The sequence below is a fragment of the Ovis aries genome, chromosome 18 (assembly GCF_016772045.2).
Source record: "Ovis aries strain OAR_USU_Benz2616 breed Rambouillet chromosome 18, ARS-UI_Ramb_v3.0, whole genome shotgun sequence".
Lineage (NCBI taxonomy): Eukaryota > Metazoa > Chordata > Mammalia > Artiodactyla > Bovidae > Ovis > Ovis aries.
The window spans coordinates 43050907-43078541 of NC_056071.1; the positions used below are offsets into that span (position 1 = coordinate 43050907).

Below are 27635 nucleotides of genomic sequence, written 5' to 3' on the forward strand. Positions count from 1 at the left end.
ACACAATGAGTTTCAGTTCTGGAGGCAATAATGATGATGGTTGTACAATGTAAATGTATTTCATGTCATTGAACTGTACACTTGAAAATGGTAAATTTTATATTATGTATATATTATATTACCACCTAAAAAAGGTTTACCAATAAATTACACTACCTTTTAAGATTTATATTAAAACATACTCCTTCGTCTTAAGCTAAAGAAAAAAAGTACGGTCGCTTAGTTGTGTCTGACTCTTTGTGACCCCATGGACAATAGCCCGCCAGGCTCCTCTGTTCATGGGATTCTTCAGGCAAGAATAAGTGATACTTATTTCTTAAAATATTCATTGTAATAAATATTTTTCAGAAACTCAGTTTGTTTTTTTAAATTGTTTAACAAACTGCTTGAGCACCTCTGACTACAGGATCTGCTGGAGAAAGACAGAACATGGTGTTAGAAAAAGTAGAAACATATTCTTTAGGCAACAGTGTTGGGTCTTCTTGTTTACAAAATCATCATCCAAAACGCACTTTCAGTGATTTCGGAAAAATGGAGTCTCAGCTGATGCCTTTAAAATTGGAGATTTAGATTACAAATGGTTCCACAAAACTGAAAAATCCTGACAGCAAGGATATTTTAGTAATTGTGCAATTGCCAGAAACAGGCAGTAGATGGCAATTTTGCAGGCATCCAGGGGATTTTGGAATAAAAGATCTTATATTAAAAAATACCAATTTTGAATCTTCTTCATAAAGAAGACTGAATGTCAAAGAATTGATGCTTTTGAACTGTGGTGTTGGAGAGGACTCTTGAGAGTCCCTTGGACTGCAAGGAGATCAAACCAGTTACTCCTAAAGGAAATCAATCCTGAATATTCATTAGAAAGACTGATGCTGAAGCTGCAGCTCCAATACTTTACCCACCTGATGCAAAGATCCAACTCATTAGAAAAGACCCTGGTGCTGGGAAGAATTGAAGGCAGGAGGAGAAGGGAACGACAGAGGACGAGATGGTTGGATGGCATCACTGACTGAATGGACATGAGTTTCAGTAAGCTCCGGGAGATGGTGAAGGACAGGGAAGCCTGCCTGCTGCAGTCCATAGGGTCCCAAAGAGTCAGACACGACTGAGCGACTGAACAACAATCTTGAATGTTGTCTGTGTGTAAAAATATGAAGCTACCTCTTTGGTTTTCTCTACTTTCCAGGCTAAATCTCACTAGCAGATGTCCAAAGTAATTTTATTTTGGCATCTTAGCTAAAATGATCTTCCAAAACGTGTAACAGTAATAACAATAATGATAACACCTAAATGATTATTGAATCTAACAACACAAAGAGAGAGAAGTTCCCGGGAGAATGTCATGCCTGAAAGTCTAAAACTGGGAGTCATCAGCAAACAGGAATATTTCATGTCTGGCTGAAAATAAACATGGAATCAACGTTTAGGAGTACAGAAGGAGAGCATGGTTTGGAGGAGCTCTCAAACGAGGAATATCCTATTTTTTTGTGCTTTCACCAGGTTTCACTTTGCTAAAATATAGATCTACCTCCATTCTTCACTAACTCGACCTAATTACCACATTTCAATTCTAACGTGTGCTTTTTTAGTATTACTATTAATATTATTCAAACCAAAGTCTTCCCCTCCCCTCTTTCTCTCTCTCCCCACCCTGGAACAACTCCTTTAAATGTATGGACTATTAAGACTAGTTGCGACTTCCCTGAAGCTGATGGTAAAGAATCTGCCTGCAATGCAGGAGACACGGGTTCAATCCCTGGGTCAGGAAGATCCCCTGGAAAAGGAAATGGCAACCCACTCCAGTATTCTTGCCTGGAGAATCCCATGGACAGAGGAGCCTGGTGGGCTACACAATTCATGGGGCTCGCAAAGAGTCACGACTGAGCGACTAACACACACATTGAGATTAGCTACATGTGACTTTGCCTACAGGGTAAAAAACTTCCAGTTCTACAGTTTAAAACTTATATCGCAAAGGGCTTTTTCAGGTAGTATCCTACTGGTCGCCCCAAATTTGAGAGAATAATGGGGAGGTGGGCTAACCCACTCCTCCCACCTTTTTTTCCTTTAGGAATGAGAGTAGACACTATGCGGCTCTAGCTGCCTAAGTCTGTAGCGGAATCATAAAACCCAGAGCCGGGTCTTTCTGCACCCAGTCCTAAACTGGACTCTTACTCTGCCGATGCTTGCGATATGCCCGGGTCAACCCGCCAGGTAGCAGAGCAGAGACCAGCACCGCTACCCCATGGAAGACTTCTGGCCTCACCCTAGGTCCCCAAGGTCAGCGCCCACCGCATATCCTTGCCCCAACTGTCTGACTCTGGCTCTGATCGCTTACGGGTAGTTCGCATCCACTGCAGAAGCGCTGGGAGGTCTGCCGGAGCCACCGTACGGAGCAGTTGCAGTACTGCGAGCCGCGCGGCGCGGAATTCCATGTTGGAGAAGAAAGCAGAGCAGCGGAAGGTTCGCACTGCGCACGCGCAGGTAGAGGCCGGTTCAGACACCCGATTAGACCCGGCGTGGAACCCGCCTCCCTCGGCTACCAAAGTCTAAGCCCCGCCTCGTACTTGGTGTTCTCACGTGCTCCTGGGACTCCGTACTCTGAGACATCCCTCCCCCCACCCCCACCTTTCATAATTCCCCTCTTAGCTGGTGGTGCTCAGCCAAGTCATTTTTCTTAAGGTGGCTCCTGGAGGCTGGACATCTTTCCTGAGATCGCATCCCTAGAAAGCCTCCTATCTTCTTACTAACTTTAATGCCGCAGATATTAAGTGATAGGAAACGAACGTCAAAGGCCAATGAAGGCAAAGACACATCTCAATACACTCTCGGTAAACACACTGTAGACACGCGCCGAGTGCCCCGGAAGCGGAAGTGTATCCCCTTCTTGAAAGGCTGGACTACGCTGAGTGGTGACGTTTCCTCATTGGGCGGAAGGTTCGGTGGCAGTCGTCGGGCTTCCAGCTGGTGGGAGTTGGCGTTGCGGTACTGGGCGCTGGAACCCTAGTTTATCCAGGTTGGGAAGTCGGGCTGTGGGGTCGCACCTGTCTGTCTGATCCCGGCGTTCCCTGGTTTCCTCCCCCGGCGTGGGGCTTCGCGAAGGTCTCCCGGGCCCCTTCGGGCCACGGCGGTAGCGGTGCCTTTTGCGGTAAGTGTCTGCTTTTTCCCGCCCCAGACTACCGACTGGCAGCTGGGGGCAGCCCCAGTCCTGCTCAGCGGGGTAGACACTCCGGAGGGACTCGGCTGCTTGGGCCACCAGCTTTCGTCGTCGAGACAGTGGTGCGCTGGCCCATTTTCATCTCTTGTCCCTCACCAGAAGTTTTGTTAAAAGATGCGCTGTGACCCTTTAAAATTGTCTTCAGATTTGCCAGAGCCAAATTAAACGTAAGCGATTTCAGCCCTGACTCTGTTTTGCTGTCCTGATCAAGAATTTAGATGTGGCTGCTACTCCGAAAATCTGTTGACTTGTACCAGATTTTATTTTTCCACGTTAACTTGTGTCTAATTAACAAAGTGTCCCGCCTGTAGTAGGCTTTCAAAAATGATTAAGGGATATCAGTTCAGTGCCGTTGACGACCTAAGATATACTGGTGGCTCTGTCCGTAGCATCTGGTGCTACTAGCCGTTTCTTGAAACTCTTTCTCCCCTGTTGACCTTGTTGATGCTGTTCTCACATAGTTCTTTCATATGCTTCATTCAACAAAATATTTACTCTTTCTTAGCTATAAGGATACAGAAATGAATGACTTGAACCCTGGCATTGAGGACCTAACAGTACAGTGATACAGAGACACATAAATATACATTATAATCAAGATGAGTAATGAGAAATTCTAGTAAGGTGTAAAGAGCCATGAGAGCTATGGGAACAAAGATGATGTGCTCTGCTCCTTAGAAGATTTGTGACCTTGAGCAAGTTGATATTCCAATCTAGCCTCAGTTTCCTCATCTACCTTAGTTTGAGAATGGAAGATTAGGTAACATGTTTGGTACCGTGCCTAGAATACAGCAGTGGTGGTGCCAAAGTGGAGGGGAATTATTTCCTTCAAACTTCTTTCCCTTGATTTTTTGATCTGGTCAGTTAGTAGAAAGCTAAATATAAAGTCCTGTGCAAAAGCATCTTCAAGCCCTCCTTCAAAGAGATTGATTACTCCTGTAACTCCACCTATCTGGAAATTCTGGACCTGCCGCTGGAATACAGTAAGATAATCATAAATGGTAGCTTTTAATTTTTTTTTCAATTGATCTTCTTCTGTATGCCTTTGCAAAGGGAATTGGTAAAAGCTTCTCTCCTTCTGATTATTCTCGAAGTCTCAGTGGACTTCTTTTAGTTGGTGGTTCACCATCGCCTTATTCCATAAGCTCTCTCTCAGAGTTCTCATCTACTTCCATGGTATTATTGTTGTATGCCAACCATTTCCACATCTTTTTCTCTAGCCCCTGTTTCATGAAATAGTATTTTAGTTTCTGCAAATTCAATAGGTCTAAAACCAAGTTCACTCCACCTTCTTTTTGTTCCCCTTTTTATTACATATATCCCACTCGTTTTCCTAGTTTATCTCAGAGTTTTGACCTTGGGATTCTAGTTTAATTTTGTGGTATTTGTTCAATTTTAAAAGAATAATACAGTGAACACTAACTATCCAACCTGCTGCTGCTGCTGCTAAGTCGCTTCAGTCGTGTCTGACTCTGTGCGACCCCATAGACGGCAGCCCACCAGGCTCCCCCGTCCCTGGGATTCTCTAGGCAAGAACACTGGAGTGGGTTGCCATTTCCTTCTCCAATGCATAAAAGTGAAGTTGCTCAGTCGTGTCCGACCCTCAGCGACCCCATGGACTGCAGCCTTCCAGGCTCCTCCGTCCATGGGATTTTCCAGGCAAGAGTACTGGAGTGGGGTGCCATTGCCTTCTCCGAACTATCCAACCTAGTAGTAGAATATTGTAAATAGCCTTTAAAGCCCCTTGAATCTTGCCTCTATTAACTCTTTAACTTTCAAATCAGCTTCTCTTTTTTGCGTTCCATTCATTGGTTAATGGCATCACTAACCACCTGGTTATTCAAACTAGGGCCCTCAGTCATTTTTGCCTGTTTCTCCTTCATTCTCCATAACCATTTGATCATTAGGTCCTATAGATTTTGCTTTATGATTAACCCCTAACTTGAGCCCTGTCCCTCTGTTTTGTGTTCGTTCTTAGTTCAAGCTCACATCTCTTGAATAGACTTTTGGAGTATGTTTAGTGTATGTAGTCTCCTTACTCTCCAGTTTTTCTCCCTTCAATGGCTTTGTTACATTGTCTCTAATTTTTAAATTATAGAACAGATTTTTTCATTCTCTTGTTTCCCTTAGTGAGTGTTGCTTCATGCAGTGATTATTAACCCTGGCTGCACATCAGTATAGCCAGTAAAGTGTTTCAAAACATAGGTGCCTTGTTTGGCTCTCCTAATCAAGAATTTAGATGAGGCCAGTTCCCCCATAATCTTCTGATGTTACCATCCCTGGAGATTCTGATTGAATACTTCATTTTTAGCTGACAGGTGTTAGCTGAATGCCATTGAAATTGCCCATTACTTGAGCATATGCCTCATCCCTCCTCATCCATATTTTCAGGCTGTGTTCTTTTTAGCTTCAAGGCAAACTATTTCCAAGGAGTTCTTTTGAGTTTGTTTTAATTTTCCTCCTGGTAACAGTTTACATAAAGATTCTTTTTTATGATTGACTTGACAGCCAGAAAGCATCTTAGAGAATTGATTCCCAGTGTTTTTGAATTATTAGCTATTGTTGCTAATTGAATTTTTGGTATACCTTTTCTGCTATTAAGCCATGAAGTGTTGCAGTGGTTTTATCTTTAGTGTTAAAATGAGTTTTAAAGTTGTCTTAAAATTTGAAAACAGAATCATTGTATTGAAGAGACTATTTCCTCATATTGATTGGTGTAAAATAAGACAGAGAAGTCAGTGGTGGCATGATACCTAATTTATTTTCTGAAGTTAACAGAGGAGTCTTGTCTGTGTTAACGATGTAATTTATTGATTTGAAGTTAGAACTTTGCTCATGCTGGAGCAATTCCTGGAGCACATAGTAGGTGTATAATGAGTGACTGACTGACTAAATACAAGGGGTAATTCTGTCTCAACCTCTAGAATAATATCATTCTAATTCTCACAAAGAGCTCTTTGAAAAATAACTTTCCTCTTAACAAAAAATAATTCTCATAGTCGTTACCAACAATTTGAAAATTATAGGAATGTATTAGAAAATTTAAATTACTATTCACCATCTAAAGATGACAAATGTTATTATTTTCTAGCAGCTTTACTACAATAGAAAAGGGTACAGTTCAGTGGTCTTTAGTGTATTTGCACAGTTGTGCAACCATTCAGGGCTTCCCACGTGGCGCTAGTGGTAAAGAAACCGCCTGCCAATGGAGGAGACTTAAGAGACGCAGGTTCCATCCCTGGGGAAGATCCCCTGGAGGAGGGCTTGGCAACCCACTCCAGTATTCTTGCCTGGAGAATCCCATGGACGGAGGAGCCTGGCGGGCTGCAGTGCACGGGGTTGCAAAGAGTCAGACGCAACTGAGCATGCACAGCCATCACTGCCATCAATTTTAGAACATTTTCATCACTCCAGAAAGAAACCCCATGCCCACTGATACTTCTCATTTCCCCCTAATTCCCAAACCCTAAGCAACCATTAATCCACTTTTCTTTATAGGTTTTTCTCTTCTGGACATTTTATGTAAGTGAAATCATATATTCTTTTGTCACTAGTTTCTTTCATTTAGCACAATGCTTCCAAGATTCATTCAGGTTGTGATGTGTATCAGTACTTCATCTCTTTTGATTATCAAATAATATTCCATTTGGTGGGTATGCCACATTTTTATTTATCCACTCATCAGTTGAGGGATATTTGGCTTTTTTTCCCCCTTCACTTTTTGGCTAGTGTGAATAATGCTTCTAGTGACCATTTAAGTATAATTCTTTGTGTAGATGTGTATCTTCCTTTTTCTCGGATGTACCGAGGAGTGGAATTGCTGGGTCATACAGTAACTTTGTGCATTTAAAATTTTGAGGAATCGCCAAACTGTTTTCTAAAGGGCTGTACCATTTTACGTTCCCACTAGCAGTGTATGAGAGTTCCGATTTCTACGCATTCTCACCAAAACTTGTTATTATTACAGTTATCTCAGTCTGGGTCAAGTGGTATCTGATTGTGCCTTTGATTTACATTTCCCTCCTGGGTAATGTGTTTTTTGGATATTTGTTTAAACAAAATACATGATGTGCAGTTTTGTAATCTGGCTTTTACCTTTAAGTATATTTCTAGCATTAGCAAAGATATTTGCAAAAGATTTTCCCTCATTTCTGCTTTCCTCTTCACTCCTTCCCAAACCATAATTCTTGTGAAAACTTGCCTAAATTATAATGCATTAAAAAGTCTATAGGAGTGTATGCCAAATTATTGTTGCTGGTTATCAAAGGACAAAAAGAGGATTAGGAAAACTGTATTTGTACCTTTAATGTTTCTGTAATGTTTGAATATAATGAATGTGTATCCTCTTGTAATCACAAAACTAAAAAATGAATTATTTCTTTAGAGGACTGAGTATATTCAGAATGAAAAATATTCCTAAATTTGAAAGGCATTAACTTGTATTAGTTATTCAGATATAATCATTTTACCAAGTAACATACCAATAGGTTGCTTTGTTAGATAGTTTACTTTTCTGTGGTTATAGACTATAAATACATATGCTATGTAGAATTTAAAAAATATATATGTGTTTAATATTATAATCAGGAAAGCATATACTGGTTTGGGCTATTGAGTATTTTACAGGAAAGCATATAATGTAGAAATCATTTTTCTAAAGATATTTACTAATAATAGTATATTTATATGTTTAGTTCTTTAGTGTAATATTGATCCAATAAGTTAGTCATTTACTAGGGCATAGAAAAACTTTTTTATTTTTGCCTGTAGAATTTCAAGGACAGAGGAGCCTAGTAGGTAGAATAATTTTTTAATAGATGTTTTCATTATAATAAGATTTAGAATATCTAATCATTAGAGTCTGTTTATATAATCCCAGATTGGGCAGGGTTCTGGCAGGACTGCTTTTAATTGTTTATGCAGAGAAAAATGTCTGCTTGGGCATTCCAGCTTCCGTTGAATAATAACCAAGTACATGAAATTGGCACTAAATGTTAAAAGATTCTGGGGGAGTGATTCCTGGGTAGTGGGACAGACACTTTAGTAGTGTTGAGAAAATTTCCAGTTTATTCACACCTCAGCATTATAGGGAAAGCCAACTGACATCATCAAGAAAGGAAGGAAAATAACAGTTAACATACTGTGCACTTGCAGGCAGTTTTATACGTACTGTCTCATTTAATCCTCACAACAGCCTTTCAGGGTAACTACCTTGATAATGGTATTATCTCCATTTTGCAGGTGAGGAATGTGAGGCTCAGAGAGATTAAGTAACTTGCCCAAAGTAACCCAGCCAGTATGTAACAGAGCTGGGATTTGAATCCAAGTCTGTCAGACTCCAAAGCCCATGCTCTTTCCAGTACTTCACACTGTAGCAGGTAAGTATGATACTTGGCCCTGTGCCTGCCTTGCCTAGGGCACCCCAAACTTGAGCCTGTTTCCAATGCCTCACTGTCCAGCTCTTAGATTCATGTTAGAAGAAAATGTGATGGGCTAAGATCAGTCCTTGTGCATCCTGATTGCAGTGGACTTATCAGTTCTTTCTGGATATTGCAATTATTACTCTTCATGAAGAGGAATGTGCATTTTGCTTTCAAAATATGATTTCCTCTTTTATGGTATTATGGCAGCAAAATTTGTTCCAGGAGTTTGCCAGCAAGGATCTTCAACTCAGTTGTCAAAGCATCATTCATACTCTCAGACCTAATGTTGTATACCCAAGGGACTATAGGACGTCATTATGTTTTTATTGGGTAGGGAATGGCTGTTCCATTCTTTCACCTGCTTATATGGTAAAATTGTTGTGAGGGTGGAATGAGATAATAGATGTTAAACTGTATGAATTGCTATACTGTAATCCCTTACCTTGCCAACAGCCCCATCTAAGTAGAGATTCTTCTTTTCTGAAGCTCTAGTACATGTATACACATATTTACTTTTCTAAATCTTTTTAGTTAGCCTAGAGAATTTTGAGTGAGTGTGCTTGAGTTGTAAATTATTCCAATTTGAGATATAGGGTTAGCCATTAACAGTAAAAGATATATGTATTCTAGTGTGCATATTAGAACAAAGCGAAGTTAGTTTTTAAGAGTCTTGTTGGAACTTCTGAAAAGTTATAATAAGGCAAATGAAAACTAATTGTACAATATCAGTTATCTAGGTTATTGATTTTCTTGATTGTCATGTTATCTTCATCGGTTAATTTATGTGGTCTTTTGAGAGAGATTTTCAAGGCCATTTGTGACTTTGGCTCCCTAGTTTTGTTATTTAACTAAGGTCTTAAATACATCATTCATCCATAAAGTTCATTTTTAGTAAAGACTGAGGGCAAATAAAGCAGTGAGCTCACAGGAGAGAGCAAAAGAGGCAAACATCTCTGCCCTCATGCAACTTACATTTTCGTTGAGGGAGATAGACTGCAATAATGTGTAGTTAATCCTTGATGACCAGGGTATGAGCTGTGTGCGTCGACTTTTGTATGGATTTTTTTCAATAAATATAGTATTGTTTGGTCAAGAAGTTTGGGTTTTTCTACTATGTCTTATGGAAAACAAACAAACGTTTTGGGCAACCCAGTACCTATAGTTTCATTTTATAGACCTTTAAATTAACTAAGTGTGGGGAAAAGTTTGTTCAATTAGAGACCACAGTATGTGGAATCATAAAAACTAGGATCTGAGACAATTACCTCCAAGCTGTTCCAGCTTCCTGCCTCTCTTAGGGTAAGTCATTTGTCAGCTCTTTTGTTTCTGAGGCAGAGATGGCAGTGCCTGGATTTTCTACTAGGATGGGGAATGGGCCAGTGCCACTAACCTCCCTTTGCTAAAGGGTCAGCTGTCAGTAAATCATGTTGGTAACAAAACAATGAGAGAAAATAAAGAGAAGGGATTTGTGATTTTAAACAAGTGGTAGGGGAAAGCCTCATTGAAAAATTGTATCTGGGCAACAACAATATGAGGGAGATGAGGGAGGGAGCTGTATTGTTAACCAGAGGATGAACATGCCGGCTAAAGCACAGCATCAACAGCAAGGAACAAAATCGTGTGTGTGTGTCTGTGTCTGTGTGTCTGTGTGTCTCTGTGTGTTGTGTCTGTGTGTGTGTGTGTGTAAGTGCATAAGTGCCTTACAGTCCATTCTGAGAACTTTACCTCTGCATGAAATGAGAAGTCATTGAGGTTTTGAACAGAATTTTAATATCAGAGTTTTCAGAAACACATCTTTGGAAATTGTGGAGAAAACACTTTATAAATAAAAGCTATTATTAGATATTATTTTTCCCCTACTGAAATGTAGATTTTTGTAATCAGGCAAATATATTTAAAAATATGCTACCAGTAAGTAATTTGTATAAGGAAAACTGTGTTGGGAAACTTCACAGAAAATTTTTTTCAGTTTAAAAGAGCCAGTCAACATGGGAAGATAAGAGTTAACTAGTATAGCTTTTTAAAATGGAGGATGAAAAAATAAGTAAAATGAAGGGTGATCTGTTTATGGTATGATCTCTAAAAAAGCTAATTGTAGTGTCATAATTAGGATTATATTACCCCTGGTAGTGCTGTGGTAAAGGATATAAGCTGAAACCCCTGAGTCCTATCTCTTACCTGAAGATTACTAGCTTAAACAATAATAATTTAGTATAATGATTTGGGATAAGAAGTTAAAACTTCTGGATCTTTTCTACAAAGTGGTTGCTTTTCCTGCTTAAGTAACCATGTAATTGTTTAAAAAAAAAAGTAAGTATTTTTGGTATAACATGGTATTTTTTCAGTTCCATCAAGTATTGATAATGTTTTTAGTTTTTAAATTATCAGATTTTACCTGAATAGAAGTGTGATGTTTAATGTAGAGCTCACCTTGGAATGTCTCTGCCAGTGACAGGTCTTTGAGTGCCTTTTCCCTGCCTGCTTCCTTTGACTTCCCTCATTTTTCCACTTTCCCTATGTTGAATGAGTCAGCTGTTTAGTCTGTAGATAGGATCTAGTCTAGATAATCTTGGTTTACTAAATTAGACCAGTTAGCTTGGAATAGTTACCAAAACAGCTGTTTTGAACAATGAATTCTTCTGCCAGTATTGGCTTATGTTGGACAACTGATGCCTGGTTTTCAGAGCCCTTTACACCCTGTATTTCCTTCTAACTGCATAGCCTTCTGTCCTGACTGGAATGTTTTTTTTTACTATCTTCCAAATAGTGCTCAATAATTTTTGAGTACAGCGCATACATAAAGTATGAATATATCCATGAATACATCCATCCAGGCTTTTCCATGTCTCCATTTCTGCTTGTACCATTTCACCTTCTTCAAACTCCCCTTTGTCCTCTTCTCCACCTATCCACCTTCTTCCCCTGTATCAGGATCAAATTCATGACAACCTTCTCAGTGAAGCCTGTTCTGTCTACCTGAGCTTATTTGTATATATATATATAATTTTTATAATTATTGGCAGTTGACCATAAGCTCTTTTTTTGACCATGAGCATTTATTGCTAGCTTTGAACTACTACTTAACTGGCATTAGTCAAGGTTCTCCACGGAACAGAACTGGTAGGATGTGTGTATACATGCGCATTCATGTGCACGTGCATACACATACATGAAACTTTTTATATATTATATGGAATTGGCTCATGCAGTCATGGAGGCTGATGAGTCCTGACATCCCCAGAGTGAGTTGGCGAGCTGGAGACCCAGGATAGCTAAGCAGATGGCATATTTCCAGTCTGCAGTCTGGCAAGCTTGAGACCCAGAAAAAGCTGATGTTTCAATTTGATTCTGAAGGCAGAAAGAAGCCTAGGCAGTCAGGCAGAGGAATTTTTAGATTTACTTTATTTTGCTGCTCATTGATGTGCTTTGTCTTGCTAGCTAGTAAACAACTTGAGGGCAGGAACTGCAAGTCATATTTACCTGCTTACCATCCATGACTTTGTGCATCCTGATTTACATGTAATAGGTACATCTCCGTATTTTATGAAATCATAACATTTTAAGAGCTAGAGGGGCCTTGAAGGTTATCTTGTTTTAGAGTTGGAGAATCAAGAACAACTTATTAATATATACCTCTTTCCTTAGTAGTTAGGAAAATGAATGAGATAATGTAATATCTATGAAAAATGATTTACTAATTTTAAAGCTTTATTTTTGCTTAGAGCATGAATCAGAAAGTGTCCTTTAATGAGAAGATATTTCCTGGGTGGAGATTTCACCTTTTTCTTTTTCTTTCTCACCTTTTTTTTTTCATTTAAGAATGTACATAGCACATTAGTCAGTTATCCATATTGACAAGTATGTCCAAAATGAGAACAGATTTAATTTGAAATGTCATCATTTCTTCAAAGCGTATTGTCTGATATATAAAATTTACTGATTCATAAAGAATATTCCAGCTAAGTATTCAAATATAAGGCATTGTAACCAAGTGGTACCTTTAGCTTTTGGACCTGACAGTATTAAAGATGCAGGTTAAGGCAGTAGAATTTGAAGTTACTGTATTTTAAACACTCAAAGTACTTTAATTTGAACTTAACTCTGCTTTAGAAGTTTTCATTTATAGGAACTGATATTGATTGTTTTCAGATGTTTTTATTTAGTTTTTTTCCTTCCTAGGTTTTCTTGTGATCACATCTTAAAGCTTTCAAGATGGTATTAGCAGACCTTGGAAGAAAAATAACATCAGCATTGCGCTCATTGAGCAATGCCACCATTATAAATGAAGAGGTATGTAAAAATATAGGTGATTGTACATCATCACTAGCATTGCAGATAGATGAGTAATAATCTCTATATAGTTACTTCTAGATAAAACCCATAAATGGGTATAGTAATGTGTTTTATGAGAAATTGACTATGTTAATTTCAACTTTCTATAATGAATTACCAAAAAAAACCCCACCTTAACTTATATGTAATAATGACATATGTTTTATATTTCAAAAATGGCTTAGGTCTGGAAATATGCTTTTGCTTTCTCTTAATATAGGCCTATAACTTTAGTATCCTCCTCCTTCCTTCTTGATTAGACATGCATATATCTGATCTTTTTTCTTTGACTTTTATTTGACATTCTTATATAAGGCTAATATTTCCATTTTGGCTGCTTTGATTCATTTTCTCTGAAATCCTCTTTTACTTTTTTGGAGGTTTTGTAAGCTGACTCCTTAATATGATATCTGAAATACTTTTCCTCCTGGTTTTAAGCATAAGGTATTTTTTGCTCCCATTTCCACCCCCTCCATTGTATATTAATGGTTTGTCAATTGAAAGAAGATGATTATAGTCCACAAGTATATTTTACATTTTGTGGTTCCAGTGGTAAAGTACTGATTTTGGTTTTAGAAGACCTTGTTTAGTGTCCTGCTAAACAAGTCATAGAAATTTGAGCAAGTCAAATTCAGAATTTCTTAATGTTTAGAATGAGAAAATAGCATTTACCTTTCAGGATGATTTTAAAGATCAAATGAAATAATAGATTAAAAGTATTTTCTAACTTGGAGGTTTAAAGAAAATTCTAATAAAAATTTGATATCAATCCTTTAATAAGCTAGTGGAATTAAACAATTTGGGGACCATCTTTGAGCTCAGCTAGTCAAGCCTCTCTTTTAACAGCAGTAGGAAGTCAGTTTCACATATTTAGAAGAACCAGGATTAAAATCTTGTTTCTAATTCCACATACACAGCTTTTTATAATAATTAATATTAAGTAATAAATCATAATTTAAACCACTGTTAAGTCTTTGGAATTCAGAATAAATAAAATGACAGCTTTTCAAATAATTTTCCCTGTTTATAACCCTTATGCTGTTTGTGTTTATAGTAGAAAAAGGAAAGAAACCAAGGAGATGAAGTTGGTGGGAAGTAAAATAACAGCTGTTGCTTAAATTGGCAACTTCTCTATTCTTGATACTGTGCTACTAGGGAATTAACAAGGAGAAATCCCTCTAATGAAAGATCAGTTCCATTTTTATCAAATCCCTTTAGTGAGAGAGAGAGAAATCTGATAAGCTGCTATATGACATATGACAGAAGCTGAAGATGAGAATCCATTCAAGAAGTGTTTGAGGGTCTACATTTTTGCAAACATTTTTGCTGCCACCGGGGATATAGCAGTGAACAAAATAGACTAAAATCCCTACCCTCATGGAGTGTATTGCATTCTAATGTGTAAACAGCTATTTCCATGAGCAGCGAAGGCTCATCTTTTTTTAAAGACTTTTTTACAGTTTGTGATCTTTTAACTACAATGCCTTGCAACTCAACAAATATGTGATGATAGTGAGTTATTAATGGAGGATAGTTTTCTTTTCAACTTTGTTCTTCTGCTCTGAGTGGAAATAGTAAAGGCTACTAGGTCAGACTGGGTCATTTTCTTTTGTCCCATTTTCCTCCATGGTAGTCCAGTTGAGAAGATGTTGCTGCATATTAACAACAGGAATTCAGTGGCATAGAAAACTTCAGTGGCAACGTGTATTGTATAGTAACTTTCTTTGACTTGTATATTGTCTTTACTATTATTACTTTAATATAGGGATAAAATTGTGGTGGTTAATACCTGGTTGAATAAAATGAAATGGAATATCTTTTTTTTTTTTAAGTGGTGCGTTGCAAGTTGTGAGATCTTAATTCCCCTATCTTGGATCCAGCCCATGCTCCCTGCAGTGGAAATTCAGAGTCCTAATCACTGGACCACCAGGGAATTCCCTGAAATGTCTTATTTTGACAAAATGACTAGATATTTAATAAAATCTCTCTCAAAGGCTAACTGAAAACCTTTTCCCTCTCTAATGGTATACTGTGGTTTTTAATTAGTCATGGTTGTATGGTTGATGACTTGTCATTGTTTTTATGTGGTTGAAATGAATTTTTTAAAGTTTTATTTATTTATTTGTAGGTGTTAAATGCTATGCTAAAAGAAGTATGCACAGCATTATTGGAAGCAGATGTTAATATTAAGCTAGTGAAGCAACTAAGAGAAAATGTAAAGTAAGTTAATTAAGCTAAAGGTAAAAAACAGGCAAAACTAAATTTAGTTTACCGGGATGAGGAGCTAACTAGAAAAGTCTGCTGCGTTATGAAACGTTTCTGCTATATAGCACTGGGAAAGAACAGAACTCATATGTTGGAAGACTTCTTTTATAGTGTGTTTCCATAATAATGGTTCAAAGAATAAACTACATGTGGCTTTCATTTAATTATGGAGTTCTTTCCATTCTACTACTCCTTTATCTGAATGGATTCAATCATATACTGTATAGTATTTTAACAGAAAAGCCTGTTAACAATTCAGAGTCCTTAAAGAGAAGTGGTGCCGTTTTAATCCTCTTCAGACTAAAGATGGCATTAATCAGCCTCCTTCACTATTGGAGAATTGTATTCTTTTTTATCCCCTTTTGATTTCTCTGTCCATATTCGATAAAGGAGTAGTGTGTGTGGTCTTAGTTATTGTGTTAACTGGGAGAGGCACTGGCTGGGGCAGAGCACGTAGAATAACAGAGGGCACTTCAGTTAGCTGTTTCAGTCCTAGCCCTCCTCATGCTCAGGCCATCCCCCCTCCTTCTTGTATTGTCAGACTGGGTATTAAATACAGGACTACTAGCATTTAAGCATTTAGAACCGCAAGAAGTAATCTTATTTGCTGCTTGGTATACACATGTATAAATTCTGTATGCTGCAAGAAAAATACTGAATAAATAAATACGTTAAAAATAAATACATTATTGTGAAGTATTAATATTTGGACAAATTAATATTTGGACTTTCAAAAAATAAGCCTTGAAAAACTAACCAAAGTCATATATCTAATATTTCATGGTAAATTCTTAATGGTATGAACTTATGACTCTGTAGTAATTGTATGCATGTTAATTAGAAAAATATTAATATAAATGATTGGATAAAGTGTCTTAACTGACTTTTTCCCCTTTTTATCCTCAAAAACCATCATTATGAAGGTCTGCTATTGATCTTGAAGAGATGGCATCTGGTCTTAACAAAAGAAAAATGATTCAGCATGCTGTATTTAAAGAACTTGTAAAGGTAAAAGTATATCTAGCTTGTGCTTTGATTTTCTATACACTCACTGCATTAGCACAGCAAACAGGAATGTATTTCAGAATACCTTTTAATGTTTTTATGGAATATTTATCTGTATTAAAAATATTAATAGGAGAATAATTAACTTTTCTGAATATAAAATTGTAGACTTTTTTTTATTGTAGACTAAAATTCTGAGTACAGATGTGAAAGCTGATATTTTACTCTTGGAAAAAAATGCTAAAGCAAGTTATAGAAAGTACAACTTCACTATATGTTAATTGATGGAAGAGCCTCTCTGAGTTTATTCTCTTTAATAACAAGTTTTGCCTATTGAAGGTCCTACTTTTGTACAGAAAGTCACTCTTGGGAAAGAGTTCTTTTCTACACTTTTATTATATCTAAAACATTGAATATCCTACACTTGCCTAGATTTTAAGCAATTTTGAATCAGTGAAATTTTATTTTACAAGTTATACTCTATTGCCCTGTCCCACCTTAGAACTGATATTGCTGCTGTAGTTGTGAAAATTATGATGAGAGTCTTAGAGCATTAGAAAATATGTTTGAGTCTAATGGTAGGGGCAGAAAAGAAAGGAACAAAAAAAAGGTTTTTTTAAGGCGCAACAGGTACCTGCTAGTGATCTCCAGGTATTTTTCCCCTATATTGTGTGAATAGTTTCATTTACTTCTTTAGTTCAACAGAATTGATTGGTACTTTGAGAAAATCTAGTATCTCAGATGGTTGTGACACTTCACTTTAGTCCTGTAGACTAATCAATTGGGAAAGAAATTCAGAACCTGAAAGAGGTTAGGAAATTTAGCCAGTCTGTCTTTTCAGTTTGAGCTTGAGAAAAGTGAGACAGTTAGTGGTAGACCCAGGTCTGATCTCCATACTCCTTGTGTGAACTCCTCCTCATTGTATTTCCAGTTTGCTCTTCATCTTACACCTGAGGTCAGCACAGAGTGAGTGAACATTTTTATTTTTAGGGGTTGGCATCTTGAGGCAATTCTGGAACATCAAGTGCTTTGTTAAGATGCCTTTACTGAGTGCCTACTTTATTCCAGGCTGTATCCACATACTGCTGATAACAAGAGATGAAGAAGACTGGGCCTTACACTCAGAAGCTCATGGTCTAGGGCAGTGGTGTACAAAGCAAGGTCAAAACTGATTTCATAATAACACTAAGACATCATTTGCCTTTTTTTGCCCTCTTTACTGTGTTGATATTTGCTCTGCAAATATCAGTGCAAAAGCAATGGCAGGTAAAACCTTTGGGTAAAACTCCCTAGCATGAACAAGGCAGTGATACTAAACTATAGTAGTAGTTATTGTACCCTTTACTCCCAGACACTTGCAGTGAAATAAAAATAAGGTTTTTTTTTTCAAATGTGTCCTTGATGGAAATTATTAGTGGTATTAAATCTTGACCCTTAAATATATGTGTTTGTAGGATTTTGTGTGATGAAATGGAAAGTACGCAGAAAGCTGTATTGCTGTGTACCAAATCTGATGGTAGCTAACAGGAAACTGTTGCTTTCTTTTCCTCAAGAAAGCAACAGTTAATCTGTGCTTATTTGGCCTTGAACCTTTGGCAGACATTTTCTCTGAAGTAAGTAAAGTTGGCCTGTCACTTTAAGGCAAACAACTAACAGTATTGTAGCCAATGATAAAATTCTAGCTTTCAAGTGAAAACTGGAAGCTTGAATCCCCACCCCGCCTTGAGTTTGACAATGTCTCGATTCTTAACTCGTCTGGTGAGATCAGTGTGGATATTAATAAATAAAATTTTTGATGTTGTGTAGTGACATGTGTCAACAATGGGAGATCTGCCTAACTCAATAAACCAGTATTTTCTAAATGACTAGTGTATAATGTTACAGAAGCATGCACCAGTAATAAGATCGATTCAAAGTCCAAGATAGGATAACAGATTTTAATGTGATATAATATGGAAATTCAGTACTGCAGTTCTAGGATGCAGGAGGAAGAGAAGATAAATTTATAATAAAATCATTATTCAGTAAAATGTATGTTCCAAATAGGTTCATAGAGAGCTGAGTTATTCTGCCATGGGATATAGAGAATGGAGGTGAATATAGGGCAGTATTAGTGTTCTGAAAGGGTCTAAGAGGAAGGGCAGTGGATTTGTGTCTAAGAGAGTTGTTTATTTCAGAAGTTTGTTTATGGGTAGCTCTATGCCTAAGAAGAAGATAACAAAATATATTTTCTTTTCCTCCCTTTTCTACCATATGGCTTTCCTTGAAATCAGATATAATGTGGATTATGTAACTTTTATGGTTACATAGCATGGGCTCAGCAAATTTCTCTTAAGAACAAATAGTTCCAGCTTTGTGGGTCATATGGTCTTTGTTGCAATGACTCAGGTCTAGTGTTATAGCACTAAAGCGGTAAATGAGTGGGCATGTGTATGTTAAGACTTTATTTACACATAGTTGTAAATATGGTCTGTGTCCTCTGGTCTAGGATATTAACTGCTATTACAGTTTGATTATATAGATAGAGGTTTCAAGTTCCAAATGACCACTTGGAAATGTATTATTTTTTTTAAATGAATGTTAAAAATGCCTCCTGCTTGTTAGTTTGGAGACTGTCTGTATGCTGCTACTGCTGCTAAGTCGCTTCAGTCGTGTCCGACTCTGTGCGACCCCATAGACGGCAGCCCACCAGGCTCCCCCATCCCTGGGATTCTCCAAGCAAGAACACTGGAGTGGGTTGCCATTTCCTTTTCCAATGCGTGAAAGTGAAGTCGCTCCGTTGTGTCCGACTCCTAGCAACCCCATGGACTGCAGCTCCTCTGTCCATGGGATTTTCCAGGCAAGAGTACTGGAGTGGGGTGCCATTGCCTTCTCCACTGATTGTCATTATAAAATTGGTGATTATTTTTTACTTTAAATATAATAACTTTATAGAGCAGTGCATCCAATGGCATTGGACAGTTTAACCTTTGACTCACTTGGAAAGCCTTTCACACGCAGTTTGTAATTTTGCTCATATATAAATAAACACTGGTGAAATTGAACAGGAAGGTAGGTGCCATTGCAGTATTGCAGCCACTGGCCACATGTGGGTGTTGAGACTTGTAATGTGGCTATTCCATACTGAGATCTGGTATTGAGTAGATGGATGAGAGAGCCATGCCAAGTTTTAAGACCTAGCATGGCACATTTATTTAGGGGGAAAAAAAAAGACCCAGCATGGGAAAAGGAAATATAAAATAGCTCATTAATTTTTAAATATATATTACATGTTAAAATTATAATATTTTAGATATATTGAGTTAAAGTATTAACATTAATATCACTTGTTTTTACTTTTTTAAATGTTGCTACTAGAAATTTTAAAATTCTTATGTGGCCTACACATATATTTCTACAGTGCTATTGTAGATTGCTCCCTTGCTCAAACTTGGTTTCACATTCATACACTTTGAACTTTTTCTAAAAAATGTTTTGAGATCTTTACCTCTAAATTGGTTTGGGAGCATATGCTTGCTTATAACTTCACAATGCGCTATTTTAAATTCTTAAATTTCACTATGTGTATATATAAGAGAGGGAAATAGAGTTGTGTTAGAATGGGAGGATTATGGATGCCTCTTACACTGAAATGTCTGTAAATCATTTTTACAATTTGAAAGTTGTGGGGAGAGAGGTTTTGGATGTAACCATGTGCTAACCGGATTTTATCTTTGTTTTTGGTATGTAGCTTGTAGACCCTGGAGTTAAAGCATGGACACCCACTAAAGGAAAACAGAATGTGATCATGTTTGTTGGATTGCAAGGGAGTGGTAAAACAACTACATGTTCAAAGGTAAATTACACTTAATTAAAAAAAGAAACAAAGTCATGGAGAAGCTATGCTTGTGTAAATCAAGTGCTTTTACCAAGAAAACTGTTCCTGTCCTTCAAAGAGATAAGGAAATGATTTTTGGAGAAGTAAAGGGGGAAAGTTTACCTTATATCCTGTGGCTCAGGATTCCCTTTTTACAATGTCTCACCCAGTATAATATGTATGGGTCTTCATTTTACATATCATTTTGCTAATTTTAAATTCATTATACCACCCTTCCCTTCATAATTGGGTGCCTCAACTTCCTTACCAGATTTTGCTTCAGAAGCCTCAACTGTATAGTTTAGAAAGAAAAAAAAAACACAGGATTATTTCTCAGAGGGTTATGTTATTGTTTGTTTTTAATTAACGTTAATATTTTTTACCACGGTCATTTGTTGCTTCATCGTTTCATATCCTTTGAATGTGACTGTTTGGCACTTAGAGTTTAAACTCTTCAGGAAATCGTCAGTATTCAGAATGTAATAATATTACTTTTTAGGAGAATATGAGCTGTTTTATTTTACATGTGAATAACTTGTATTTATTGATTTTTAAAATCTTCCTTTCCCAGTTAGCATATTATTATCAGAGGAAAGGTTGGAAGACCTGTTTGATATGTGCAGACACATTCAGAGCAGGTATTGTGCTAAAATTTGAAAATTATTTCCTGAAAGTCTTATTTTCAAGTTTAAGGACTCATTAACTTTTTTGTTTCACAGGGGCTTTTGACCAACTAAAACAGAATGCAACCAAAGCAAGAATTCCATTCTATGGAAGGTGGGTTCTGGTTTTTATTCTTTTTTTTTTAAAATATAAATTTATTTATTTATTTTTAAAATATAAATTTATTTATTTTAAGTGGAGGTTAATTACTTTACAATATTGTATTGGTTTTGCCATACATCAACATGAATCTGCCACAGGTATACACTGTTCCCCATCCTGATGGTTTTTATTCTTAGGTCTTACCTTATCTATCTGACTTTTTACTTTATGCTATCTGGCCACATTTTAATATGTACCTATAAGTTTGAATCATTTTTGAAATAAGGTAGGGGTATAATTATTACATTGTTACCTTTAATTATTGTAACATGATTTTTCTGATCCAGCCTGATTGATCTGAGCAGATACTGTTTAGCTTATAATTCTTCCTATACTTACCCTGCCTTGCATGCTTTCCAGCCTCCTGGTTCTATTCTAGTTGTTTCTTCTAAGACCTATCTGAACCTTTTCTTGATTCAGCATACCCTGGTGAATTCTATATTGTCTGTTTCTTTAGTACACCATTTTTTAAAAGTTTGTGTTTGATCAACCAAAAATGCTTTATAATCTATGTTTATCTCAGAGTCTGATCATTGCTAACCTTCATTTGCTACATTGCTGTTCAGTTAGGTGATTTGTTTATGTTAAAATGACTAAAAGAATTGAGTCAAGATTAAATTTAGAAAGACTTATTTGAGAGAATAACATTTTTCTTAATGTTACTAATATATTAATGTAAGAAGATTATTAAGCTAAAATTTGAAGTAATTAAATGAATGATATCATTTTATAAATCATTATTTGCTACTTTTTGGCCAAAAAATCTAGTGAACTTTGGCTGTGGTATGCTCTTTAAATTCTTTTAGTAGTTTTTTTGTTTGGCTGCAACACGCTGATTGCAGGATCTTAGTTCCCCAACCAGAGATTGAACCCAGGCCCTTGGCAGTGAAAGCACAGAATCCTAACCACTGAACCACCAGGGAATTCCCTCTTTTAGTTATTTTTTTATGACAATTTCTAGCAAATAGATTAAAGAATAATGTTAGGAATTTAATTTTTAGGTTAAGAACTTTTTCTAACATAGATTTAAAAATTAAAGAATAATAAGCAGTTACATATTTAGAGTTCAAATTTGCACAGTGATAGGTGTGAGCTGATAGATGGCTCAGATGGCAGAGAATCTACCTGGCAGCGCAGGAGACCTGAGTTCGATCCTTGGGTCGGAAAGATACCCTGGAAAAGGAAATAGCAACCCACTCCAGTGTTCGTGCCTGGAGAATACCATAGACAAAGGAGCTTGGTTGGCTACAGTTCGTGGGTTGCAAAGAGTCAGACATGACTGAGCAAGTAATGCTTAGGCTGCTTACTTGAACTATCAGCCAAAACCAGAGCCTTAATTTTTAACCAATTTCTCAGTACTGTTTATTGAATAATCTCTCCTTTGCTTATGTGTATGGAGTAAAATATTAGTAATCATCGTTTCCTCTGGGAGAGATGAAGTGGATCGGGCTGGGGAAGGAAGGATTTGAAATGATCTCTAATGTTAAATTTACATGTTATTTACTGGGGGGACAGTAGATATGTTTTTTCTGTACCATTTCTGTCTTTAAAAAAAAAAACCACTATTTTAATAAAACATTTTAAAGAAGTGAAAGTACTAACAGTTTCACTTCCCGCCGGCTTTTAGCAAGTCCATCTGTGCTTTTTTCAAATGTGCTATATAAACAAATATACAAGAGATAGATAATTTTAAGTTGAAATAGAATCTTTTCATGCTTTGAACCTTGATTGCTTTAGTAATAGTTACATGGGTTGTATAAGTTTGTCAAAGCTCATTAAAATGAATTCTTGAAATAGTGCATTTTATGTAAATATATTACTATAGACGATTAAAAATAAGATCTTATGACAAGATAGTGATTATTCTTGGGAGGGAGTAAAATACTAATTATTTTGTTTTCCTTGGTCTGAGTGTGTTTGCTTTGTGAAAATTCACTGAATTTAACAATTTGTGCAACTTTTCCATATGTATGTTATATTTCATTAAAATATATATTATAATAATGGGATCTTAATAATTCTGGACAATATGCTTTTAAAGAGAATTCTTTTTATGACATTACTGTATTCCATTGTATGCATGTATGTAAGTAATCTCCTTATGAACATCTTTGATCCTATTTCTTTATATATTTATAAATTTTATTTTAATTGTATCTTTATCATATTTTAAAATAGCTGGTAATGTTAATTTCTTCTTTTTCAACATTTCTTGCATCTTACCTGCTTATTTTCCTGAGTAAATTTTAGTTTTTTTTTTTACTTGGAGGAAAATTGCTTTATAATGTTGTATTGGTTTCTTGAATCAGGTTCCAGAAAGAAAAATCTCCCTAAGATTATGAATAAAACTATATTGAAGCCAATTAATTTAGGGGAGAACTGACATCTTTACTTATTTGTATAGTTCCATGTAGAAACTTGCTGCGTCTTTTTTGTTAAAAATTTCATCCTTAAGTATATTAATTTTCCTGTTTTAAGTTTCGCATATATTCTTATTAAGTGTATTTCTACTTGATTTTTGTTGTTAATTTAGGGGGAAAACTTTTAACATTATATATCCTTTCATTTGACAGCGTTGATCTATATTAAAAGTTGCCACTAATCAAAAGAATGCAAACTAAAATAAAATCTTATTTTTTGATTTTCAAGTTGAGTAGAGTTTCAAGGATTATGAAAATATAATAAAATAGTAATGAAATTAAAGTTTTGTGAAGGACATTTTCCTTTTAAAAACCAAAAGCCTCAATGATCAAACCATTTGATCCAAATTCAGCTTGTAGGAGTGTATCATAGTTTAGAAGAAACAACATTATATACTATTTATATTGGCTATATTTTTAATACCAGGAAGTTAGAAAACCTTAAATGGCCAACAGTAGGGCATTTATTTAATAAATGATAGCATAGCCATCTGATGGAATGCTATATAACTTAAAAGTCACGTGTTACAAGAATATTTAATGGTTTTATAGAGTGCTACAGAAGGATGACTATCATCAGAAAGAACACAAATAACAAATGATCACGAGGATGTGGAGAAAAGGGAATCCTTGTACACTGTGGGAATGTGAATTGGTACCACAGCTGTGGAAAACAGTATGGCAGTTTCTCAAAAAACTGAAAATAGAACTACCGTATAACCCAACAGTTCCCCTCCTGGGTGTGTATTTAGGAGGGAAAAAAGACACACTAATTTGAAAAGCTAGGTTCACTCCAGTCTTCATAGTAGCATTATTTATAATTGCCAAGATATGAAAGCAACTTAAATGTCCATTAACAGATAAATGGATTTGCCATTTGCAACAATTTCAGCTGAAGAAAGAATTGTGACTCACTGTATTGTATAGCTATGATATATAGTGTACATCAATGATACTTCATTTAAAAATGCTTTCAAAAAACCTTTAAGTGGAAAAGCATATATGAAACACTATATAATATAAGTTCAGTTATTAAAATGTAAAAAAATGAGGGATATACAACTCATTCAGAAAAGATATAAAGCAGAATCATACAGGATTTCATAATTGGAAGACTGGATACTGCTTCATGCTGCTCTTTAAGTGGCTTGTCATAGTTAATACTTACTGGATTTTATAGTTAATTGAAATTGTTATCAATATGACTTTTTCAGAATAAAGAAATACTAGCAATTTCCAAATTACTAGCATTTGAACATTTTGCTGTTGTGGTTGTTAAATCATTTTTTCCATGTTAAATAGCTATACAGAAATGGATCCTGTTATCATTGCCTCTGAAGGAGTGGAGAAATTCAAAAATGAAAACTTTGAAATTATTATTGTTGATACAAGTGGCCGTCATAAACAAGAAGACTCTTTGTTTGAAGAAATGCTTCAAGTTGCTAATGCTATAGTAAGTAGCTTTAATTTAACAACATTATAAGGACTTCAGTTAAAACTTAACTGAGTTTGTGAACCATATAAATTATTTTTTGCCTGTAAGATTCCAAGTAATTTATTTCTGTTTTGGGCTCCTTTATCTATATATAAGGACTTAATCTCTACATTAATATGAAATTTTCATGAGTATTGGAAATTTCATTGCTTAATCATCTTATTAGTATGTATAAGAAAAACTAACAAATAAATTGAGAATAACATTTAGTAACTATTGAATTTCCTTTCTGTAAATTGTTTAAATTAGAAACATTTGCTTTAGGTGAATTTTGAAAGATTTTCAAAATGAAGCATTTAAAAGTATTAATCACAGGATGCAGCATGCTTGGGGCTGGTGCATGGGGATGACCCAGAGAGATGTTATGGGGAGGGAGGTGGGAGGGGGGTTCATGTTTGGGAACGCATGTAAGAATTAAAGATATTAAAATTTAAATAAATAAATAAATAAATAAAGGAGATCCAGAGCAAAAAATAAAATAAAATAAAATAAAAGTATTAATCATCATTTAGTGTCTCTTTAAAATCATGATGGAAATAACATGGGGATAAGAAATGGTTTATAGGTAATCTGTAGCGCATATTATGAGCCCATATTTGCCATTGAGGTGCTGGCAGTAATTCTTTGGTTAATGGTTAGTGATAATAAGTTGGTTTTTAACCATGCCATTATTTTGACTTAGTGGAGCAGATCTAAGGGAAATAGCCTCTCCTCTGTTTTTATCCATTTTGGTTTCAGCCCATACTCTTCTGCTTTTTCTTCTTCTCATTTACATTTGCTGTTCCATTTGCCTGGAGTGTGATTGCTCGAGATTGTTGCTTAACTTTTTCCTCTTTATTCAGATCTCAGCTCAGATTTACCCCCAGACAGGCCTTCTCTGACCACCCTAAGAAGCCTTCCACACTTCATAACTGATTTTCTCCATCCCATTTTAATTGTTGTACATTCAGAATGTTTCAGTTCAGTTTAGTTCAGTTGCTCAGTCATGTCCAACTCTTTGCGACCTCATGGACTGCACCATGCCAGGCCTCCCTGTCCATCACCAACTCCCAGAGTTTACTCAAACTCATGTCCATTGAATCGGTGATGCCATCCAACCATCTCATCCTCTGTCGTCCCCTTCTCCTGCCTTCACTCTTTCCCAGCATCAGGGTCTTTTCTAATGAGTCAGCTCTTTGCGTCAGGTAGCCAAAGTATTGGAGTTTCAGCTTCAGCATCAGTCCTTCCAATGACTATTCAGGACTGATTTCCTTTAGGATGGACTGGTTGGATCTCCTTGCAGTACAAGGGACTCTGAAAAGTCTTCTCCAGCACCACAGTTCAAAAGCATCAATTCTTCGGCACTCAGCTTTCTTTATAATCCAACTCTCACATCTATATATGACCACTGGAAAAACCATGGCCTTGACTAGATGAAATGTTTATTTGCCTATTTTTCATCTGTCTCCAATGACTTCAGTGTAGGCCCCATAAAGACAAGGATTTTCTTATTCATCTCTATGAGGACCTAAATGATGCCTAATATATACTACTTCTACAGGAAATGTTTATTGATTGAATAATTATAGTAAATACTTTTTATAGCTTCTATTGATGAAATTTACTTAAGGTCAGTTAAAATGCGTATCTTTTCTATTTAAATTTTCTAGCAACCAGATAACATTGTTTATGTGATGGATGCCTCCATTGGACAGGCATGTGAAGCCCAGGCTAAGGCTTTTAAAGATAAAGTAGATGTAGCCTCAGTAATAGTGACAAAACTTGATGGCCATGCAAAAGGAGGTGGTGCTCTCAGTGCGTAAGTATCATTAACACTGTTGTCCTGTGCCTTGGACTTACATGCTATGTGTGTGTGTATATGTGTGTGTATGTTTATGACTTTATTAATCATTAAAAATCTATTCCTATAGTGGACCTAATACAGTCTATGAAGAAAGTGTAAATAGAAACGGAATTTTCGAGTCCCTCTGATATATCTATAGTTCTGTTTTAGCTAGTGAAAAGAAGCTTCAACTATGTATCTTTGTCTAATAAGCTTTGACATCTAGAAATTTGTTTTCCTTTTTGAGGTTATTTTGTGTTTTCTTTTTCTTTGCAGAGTTGCTGCCACAAAAAGTCCAATTATTTTCATTGGTACAGGGGAACATATAGATGACTTTGAACCTTTCAAAACACAACCTTTCATCAGCAAACTTCTTGGTGTGTACAGTGGTGGGGATATAGACAAATCTCCAAGAAATAGTGTGGCTTTTTAGGACCCCATTAGAATTTTAATTCTGCCCTCTCACTGACTAGTTCAGGAAAATAATTTCCTTCTATGATTTATCTTCTTCGCCTACAAAATAGGGATGATGGTAACCTGCTTCCCATGGTTAGAGTGGTAAAAACGAGCTATTGGATAGAAAGTTCTTGGGAAAGTTTTAGAGCACAGTACAGAAGTATGTGGTTGTAGTAATAGAAGTGATAATGGCAGCAGAACTTTCATGTTTCAGAGCATAGAATTTGGAATTAAACCCTGGACTGCAGTCACTGCTTTGATACTTAACCTCTCTAGCTTCAATTTCTGACCTGTAAAATGTTGTAGAAATACCTGAGCTGCCTATCTCACAGATTTATTACTATATGTGCATGCATTTTGCATAATGTAGCAATATAACAAATATACTATAAGTTATTAATTTTACTGTTTTGGCTTTTATAGGTATGGGTGACATTGAAGGACTGATAGATAAAGTCAACGAGCTAAAGTTGGATGACAATGAAGCACTTATAGAGAAGTTGAAACATGGTATAT

At 36.2% G+C, this 27635-nt stretch overlaps 2 protein-coding genes across 6 annotated transcripts in view; one reads left to right on the forward strand and one right to left on the reverse strand.

The window, feature by feature from the left end:
• The window catches only part of LOC101118645 (uncharacterized), a 28673-nt gene extending 25806 nt beyond the window's left edge, over nucleotides 1-2867 (reverse strand). For all 3 annotated transcript variants that reach the window (XM_004017889.6, XM_042235684.2, XM_060401818.1), the window contains exon 1: nucleotides 2342-2867. In XM_004017889.6, coding sequence (XP_004017938.2) covers nucleotides 2342-2438 — 97 coding nt within the window. In that variant the 5' untranslated portion in view covers nucleotides 2439-2867. The remainder of the gene's footprint in view (nucleotides 1-2341) is intronic.
• Nucleotides 2868-2928: 61 nt separating this feature from the next.
• The window catches only part of LOC101118904 (signal recognition particle subunit SRP54), a 69746-nt gene continuing 45039 nt past the window's right edge, over nucleotides 2929-27635 (forward strand). For 2 of the 3 annotated variants that reach the window (XM_060401815.1, XM_012098799.5), the window contains exons 1-11: nucleotides 2929-3151; nucleotides 12823-12933; nucleotides 15104-15195; nucleotides 16164-16248; nucleotides 19976-20080; nucleotides 20673-20739; nucleotides 20821-20878; nucleotides 24649-24799; nucleotides 26491-26639; nucleotides 26940-27040; nucleotides 27543-27629. In XM_060401815.1, the coding sequence (XP_060257798.1) occupies nucleotides 12856-12933; nucleotides 15104-15195; nucleotides 16164-16248; nucleotides 19976-20080; nucleotides 20673-20739; nucleotides 20821-20878; nucleotides 24649-24799; nucleotides 26491-26639; nucleotides 26940-27040; nucleotides 27543-27629 (973 nt within the window). In that variant the 5' untranslated portion in view covers nucleotides 2929-3151; nucleotides 12823-12855. Of the gene's footprint in view, nucleotides 3152-8461; nucleotides 8599-12822; nucleotides 12934-15103; nucleotides 15196-16163; nucleotides 16249-19975; nucleotides 20081-20672; nucleotides 20740-20820; nucleotides 20879-24648; nucleotides 24800-26490; nucleotides 26640-26939; nucleotides 27041-27542; nucleotides 27630-27635 lie in introns of all 3 variants that reach the window. The other variant, XM_012098800.5, reaches the window with a different exon arrangement.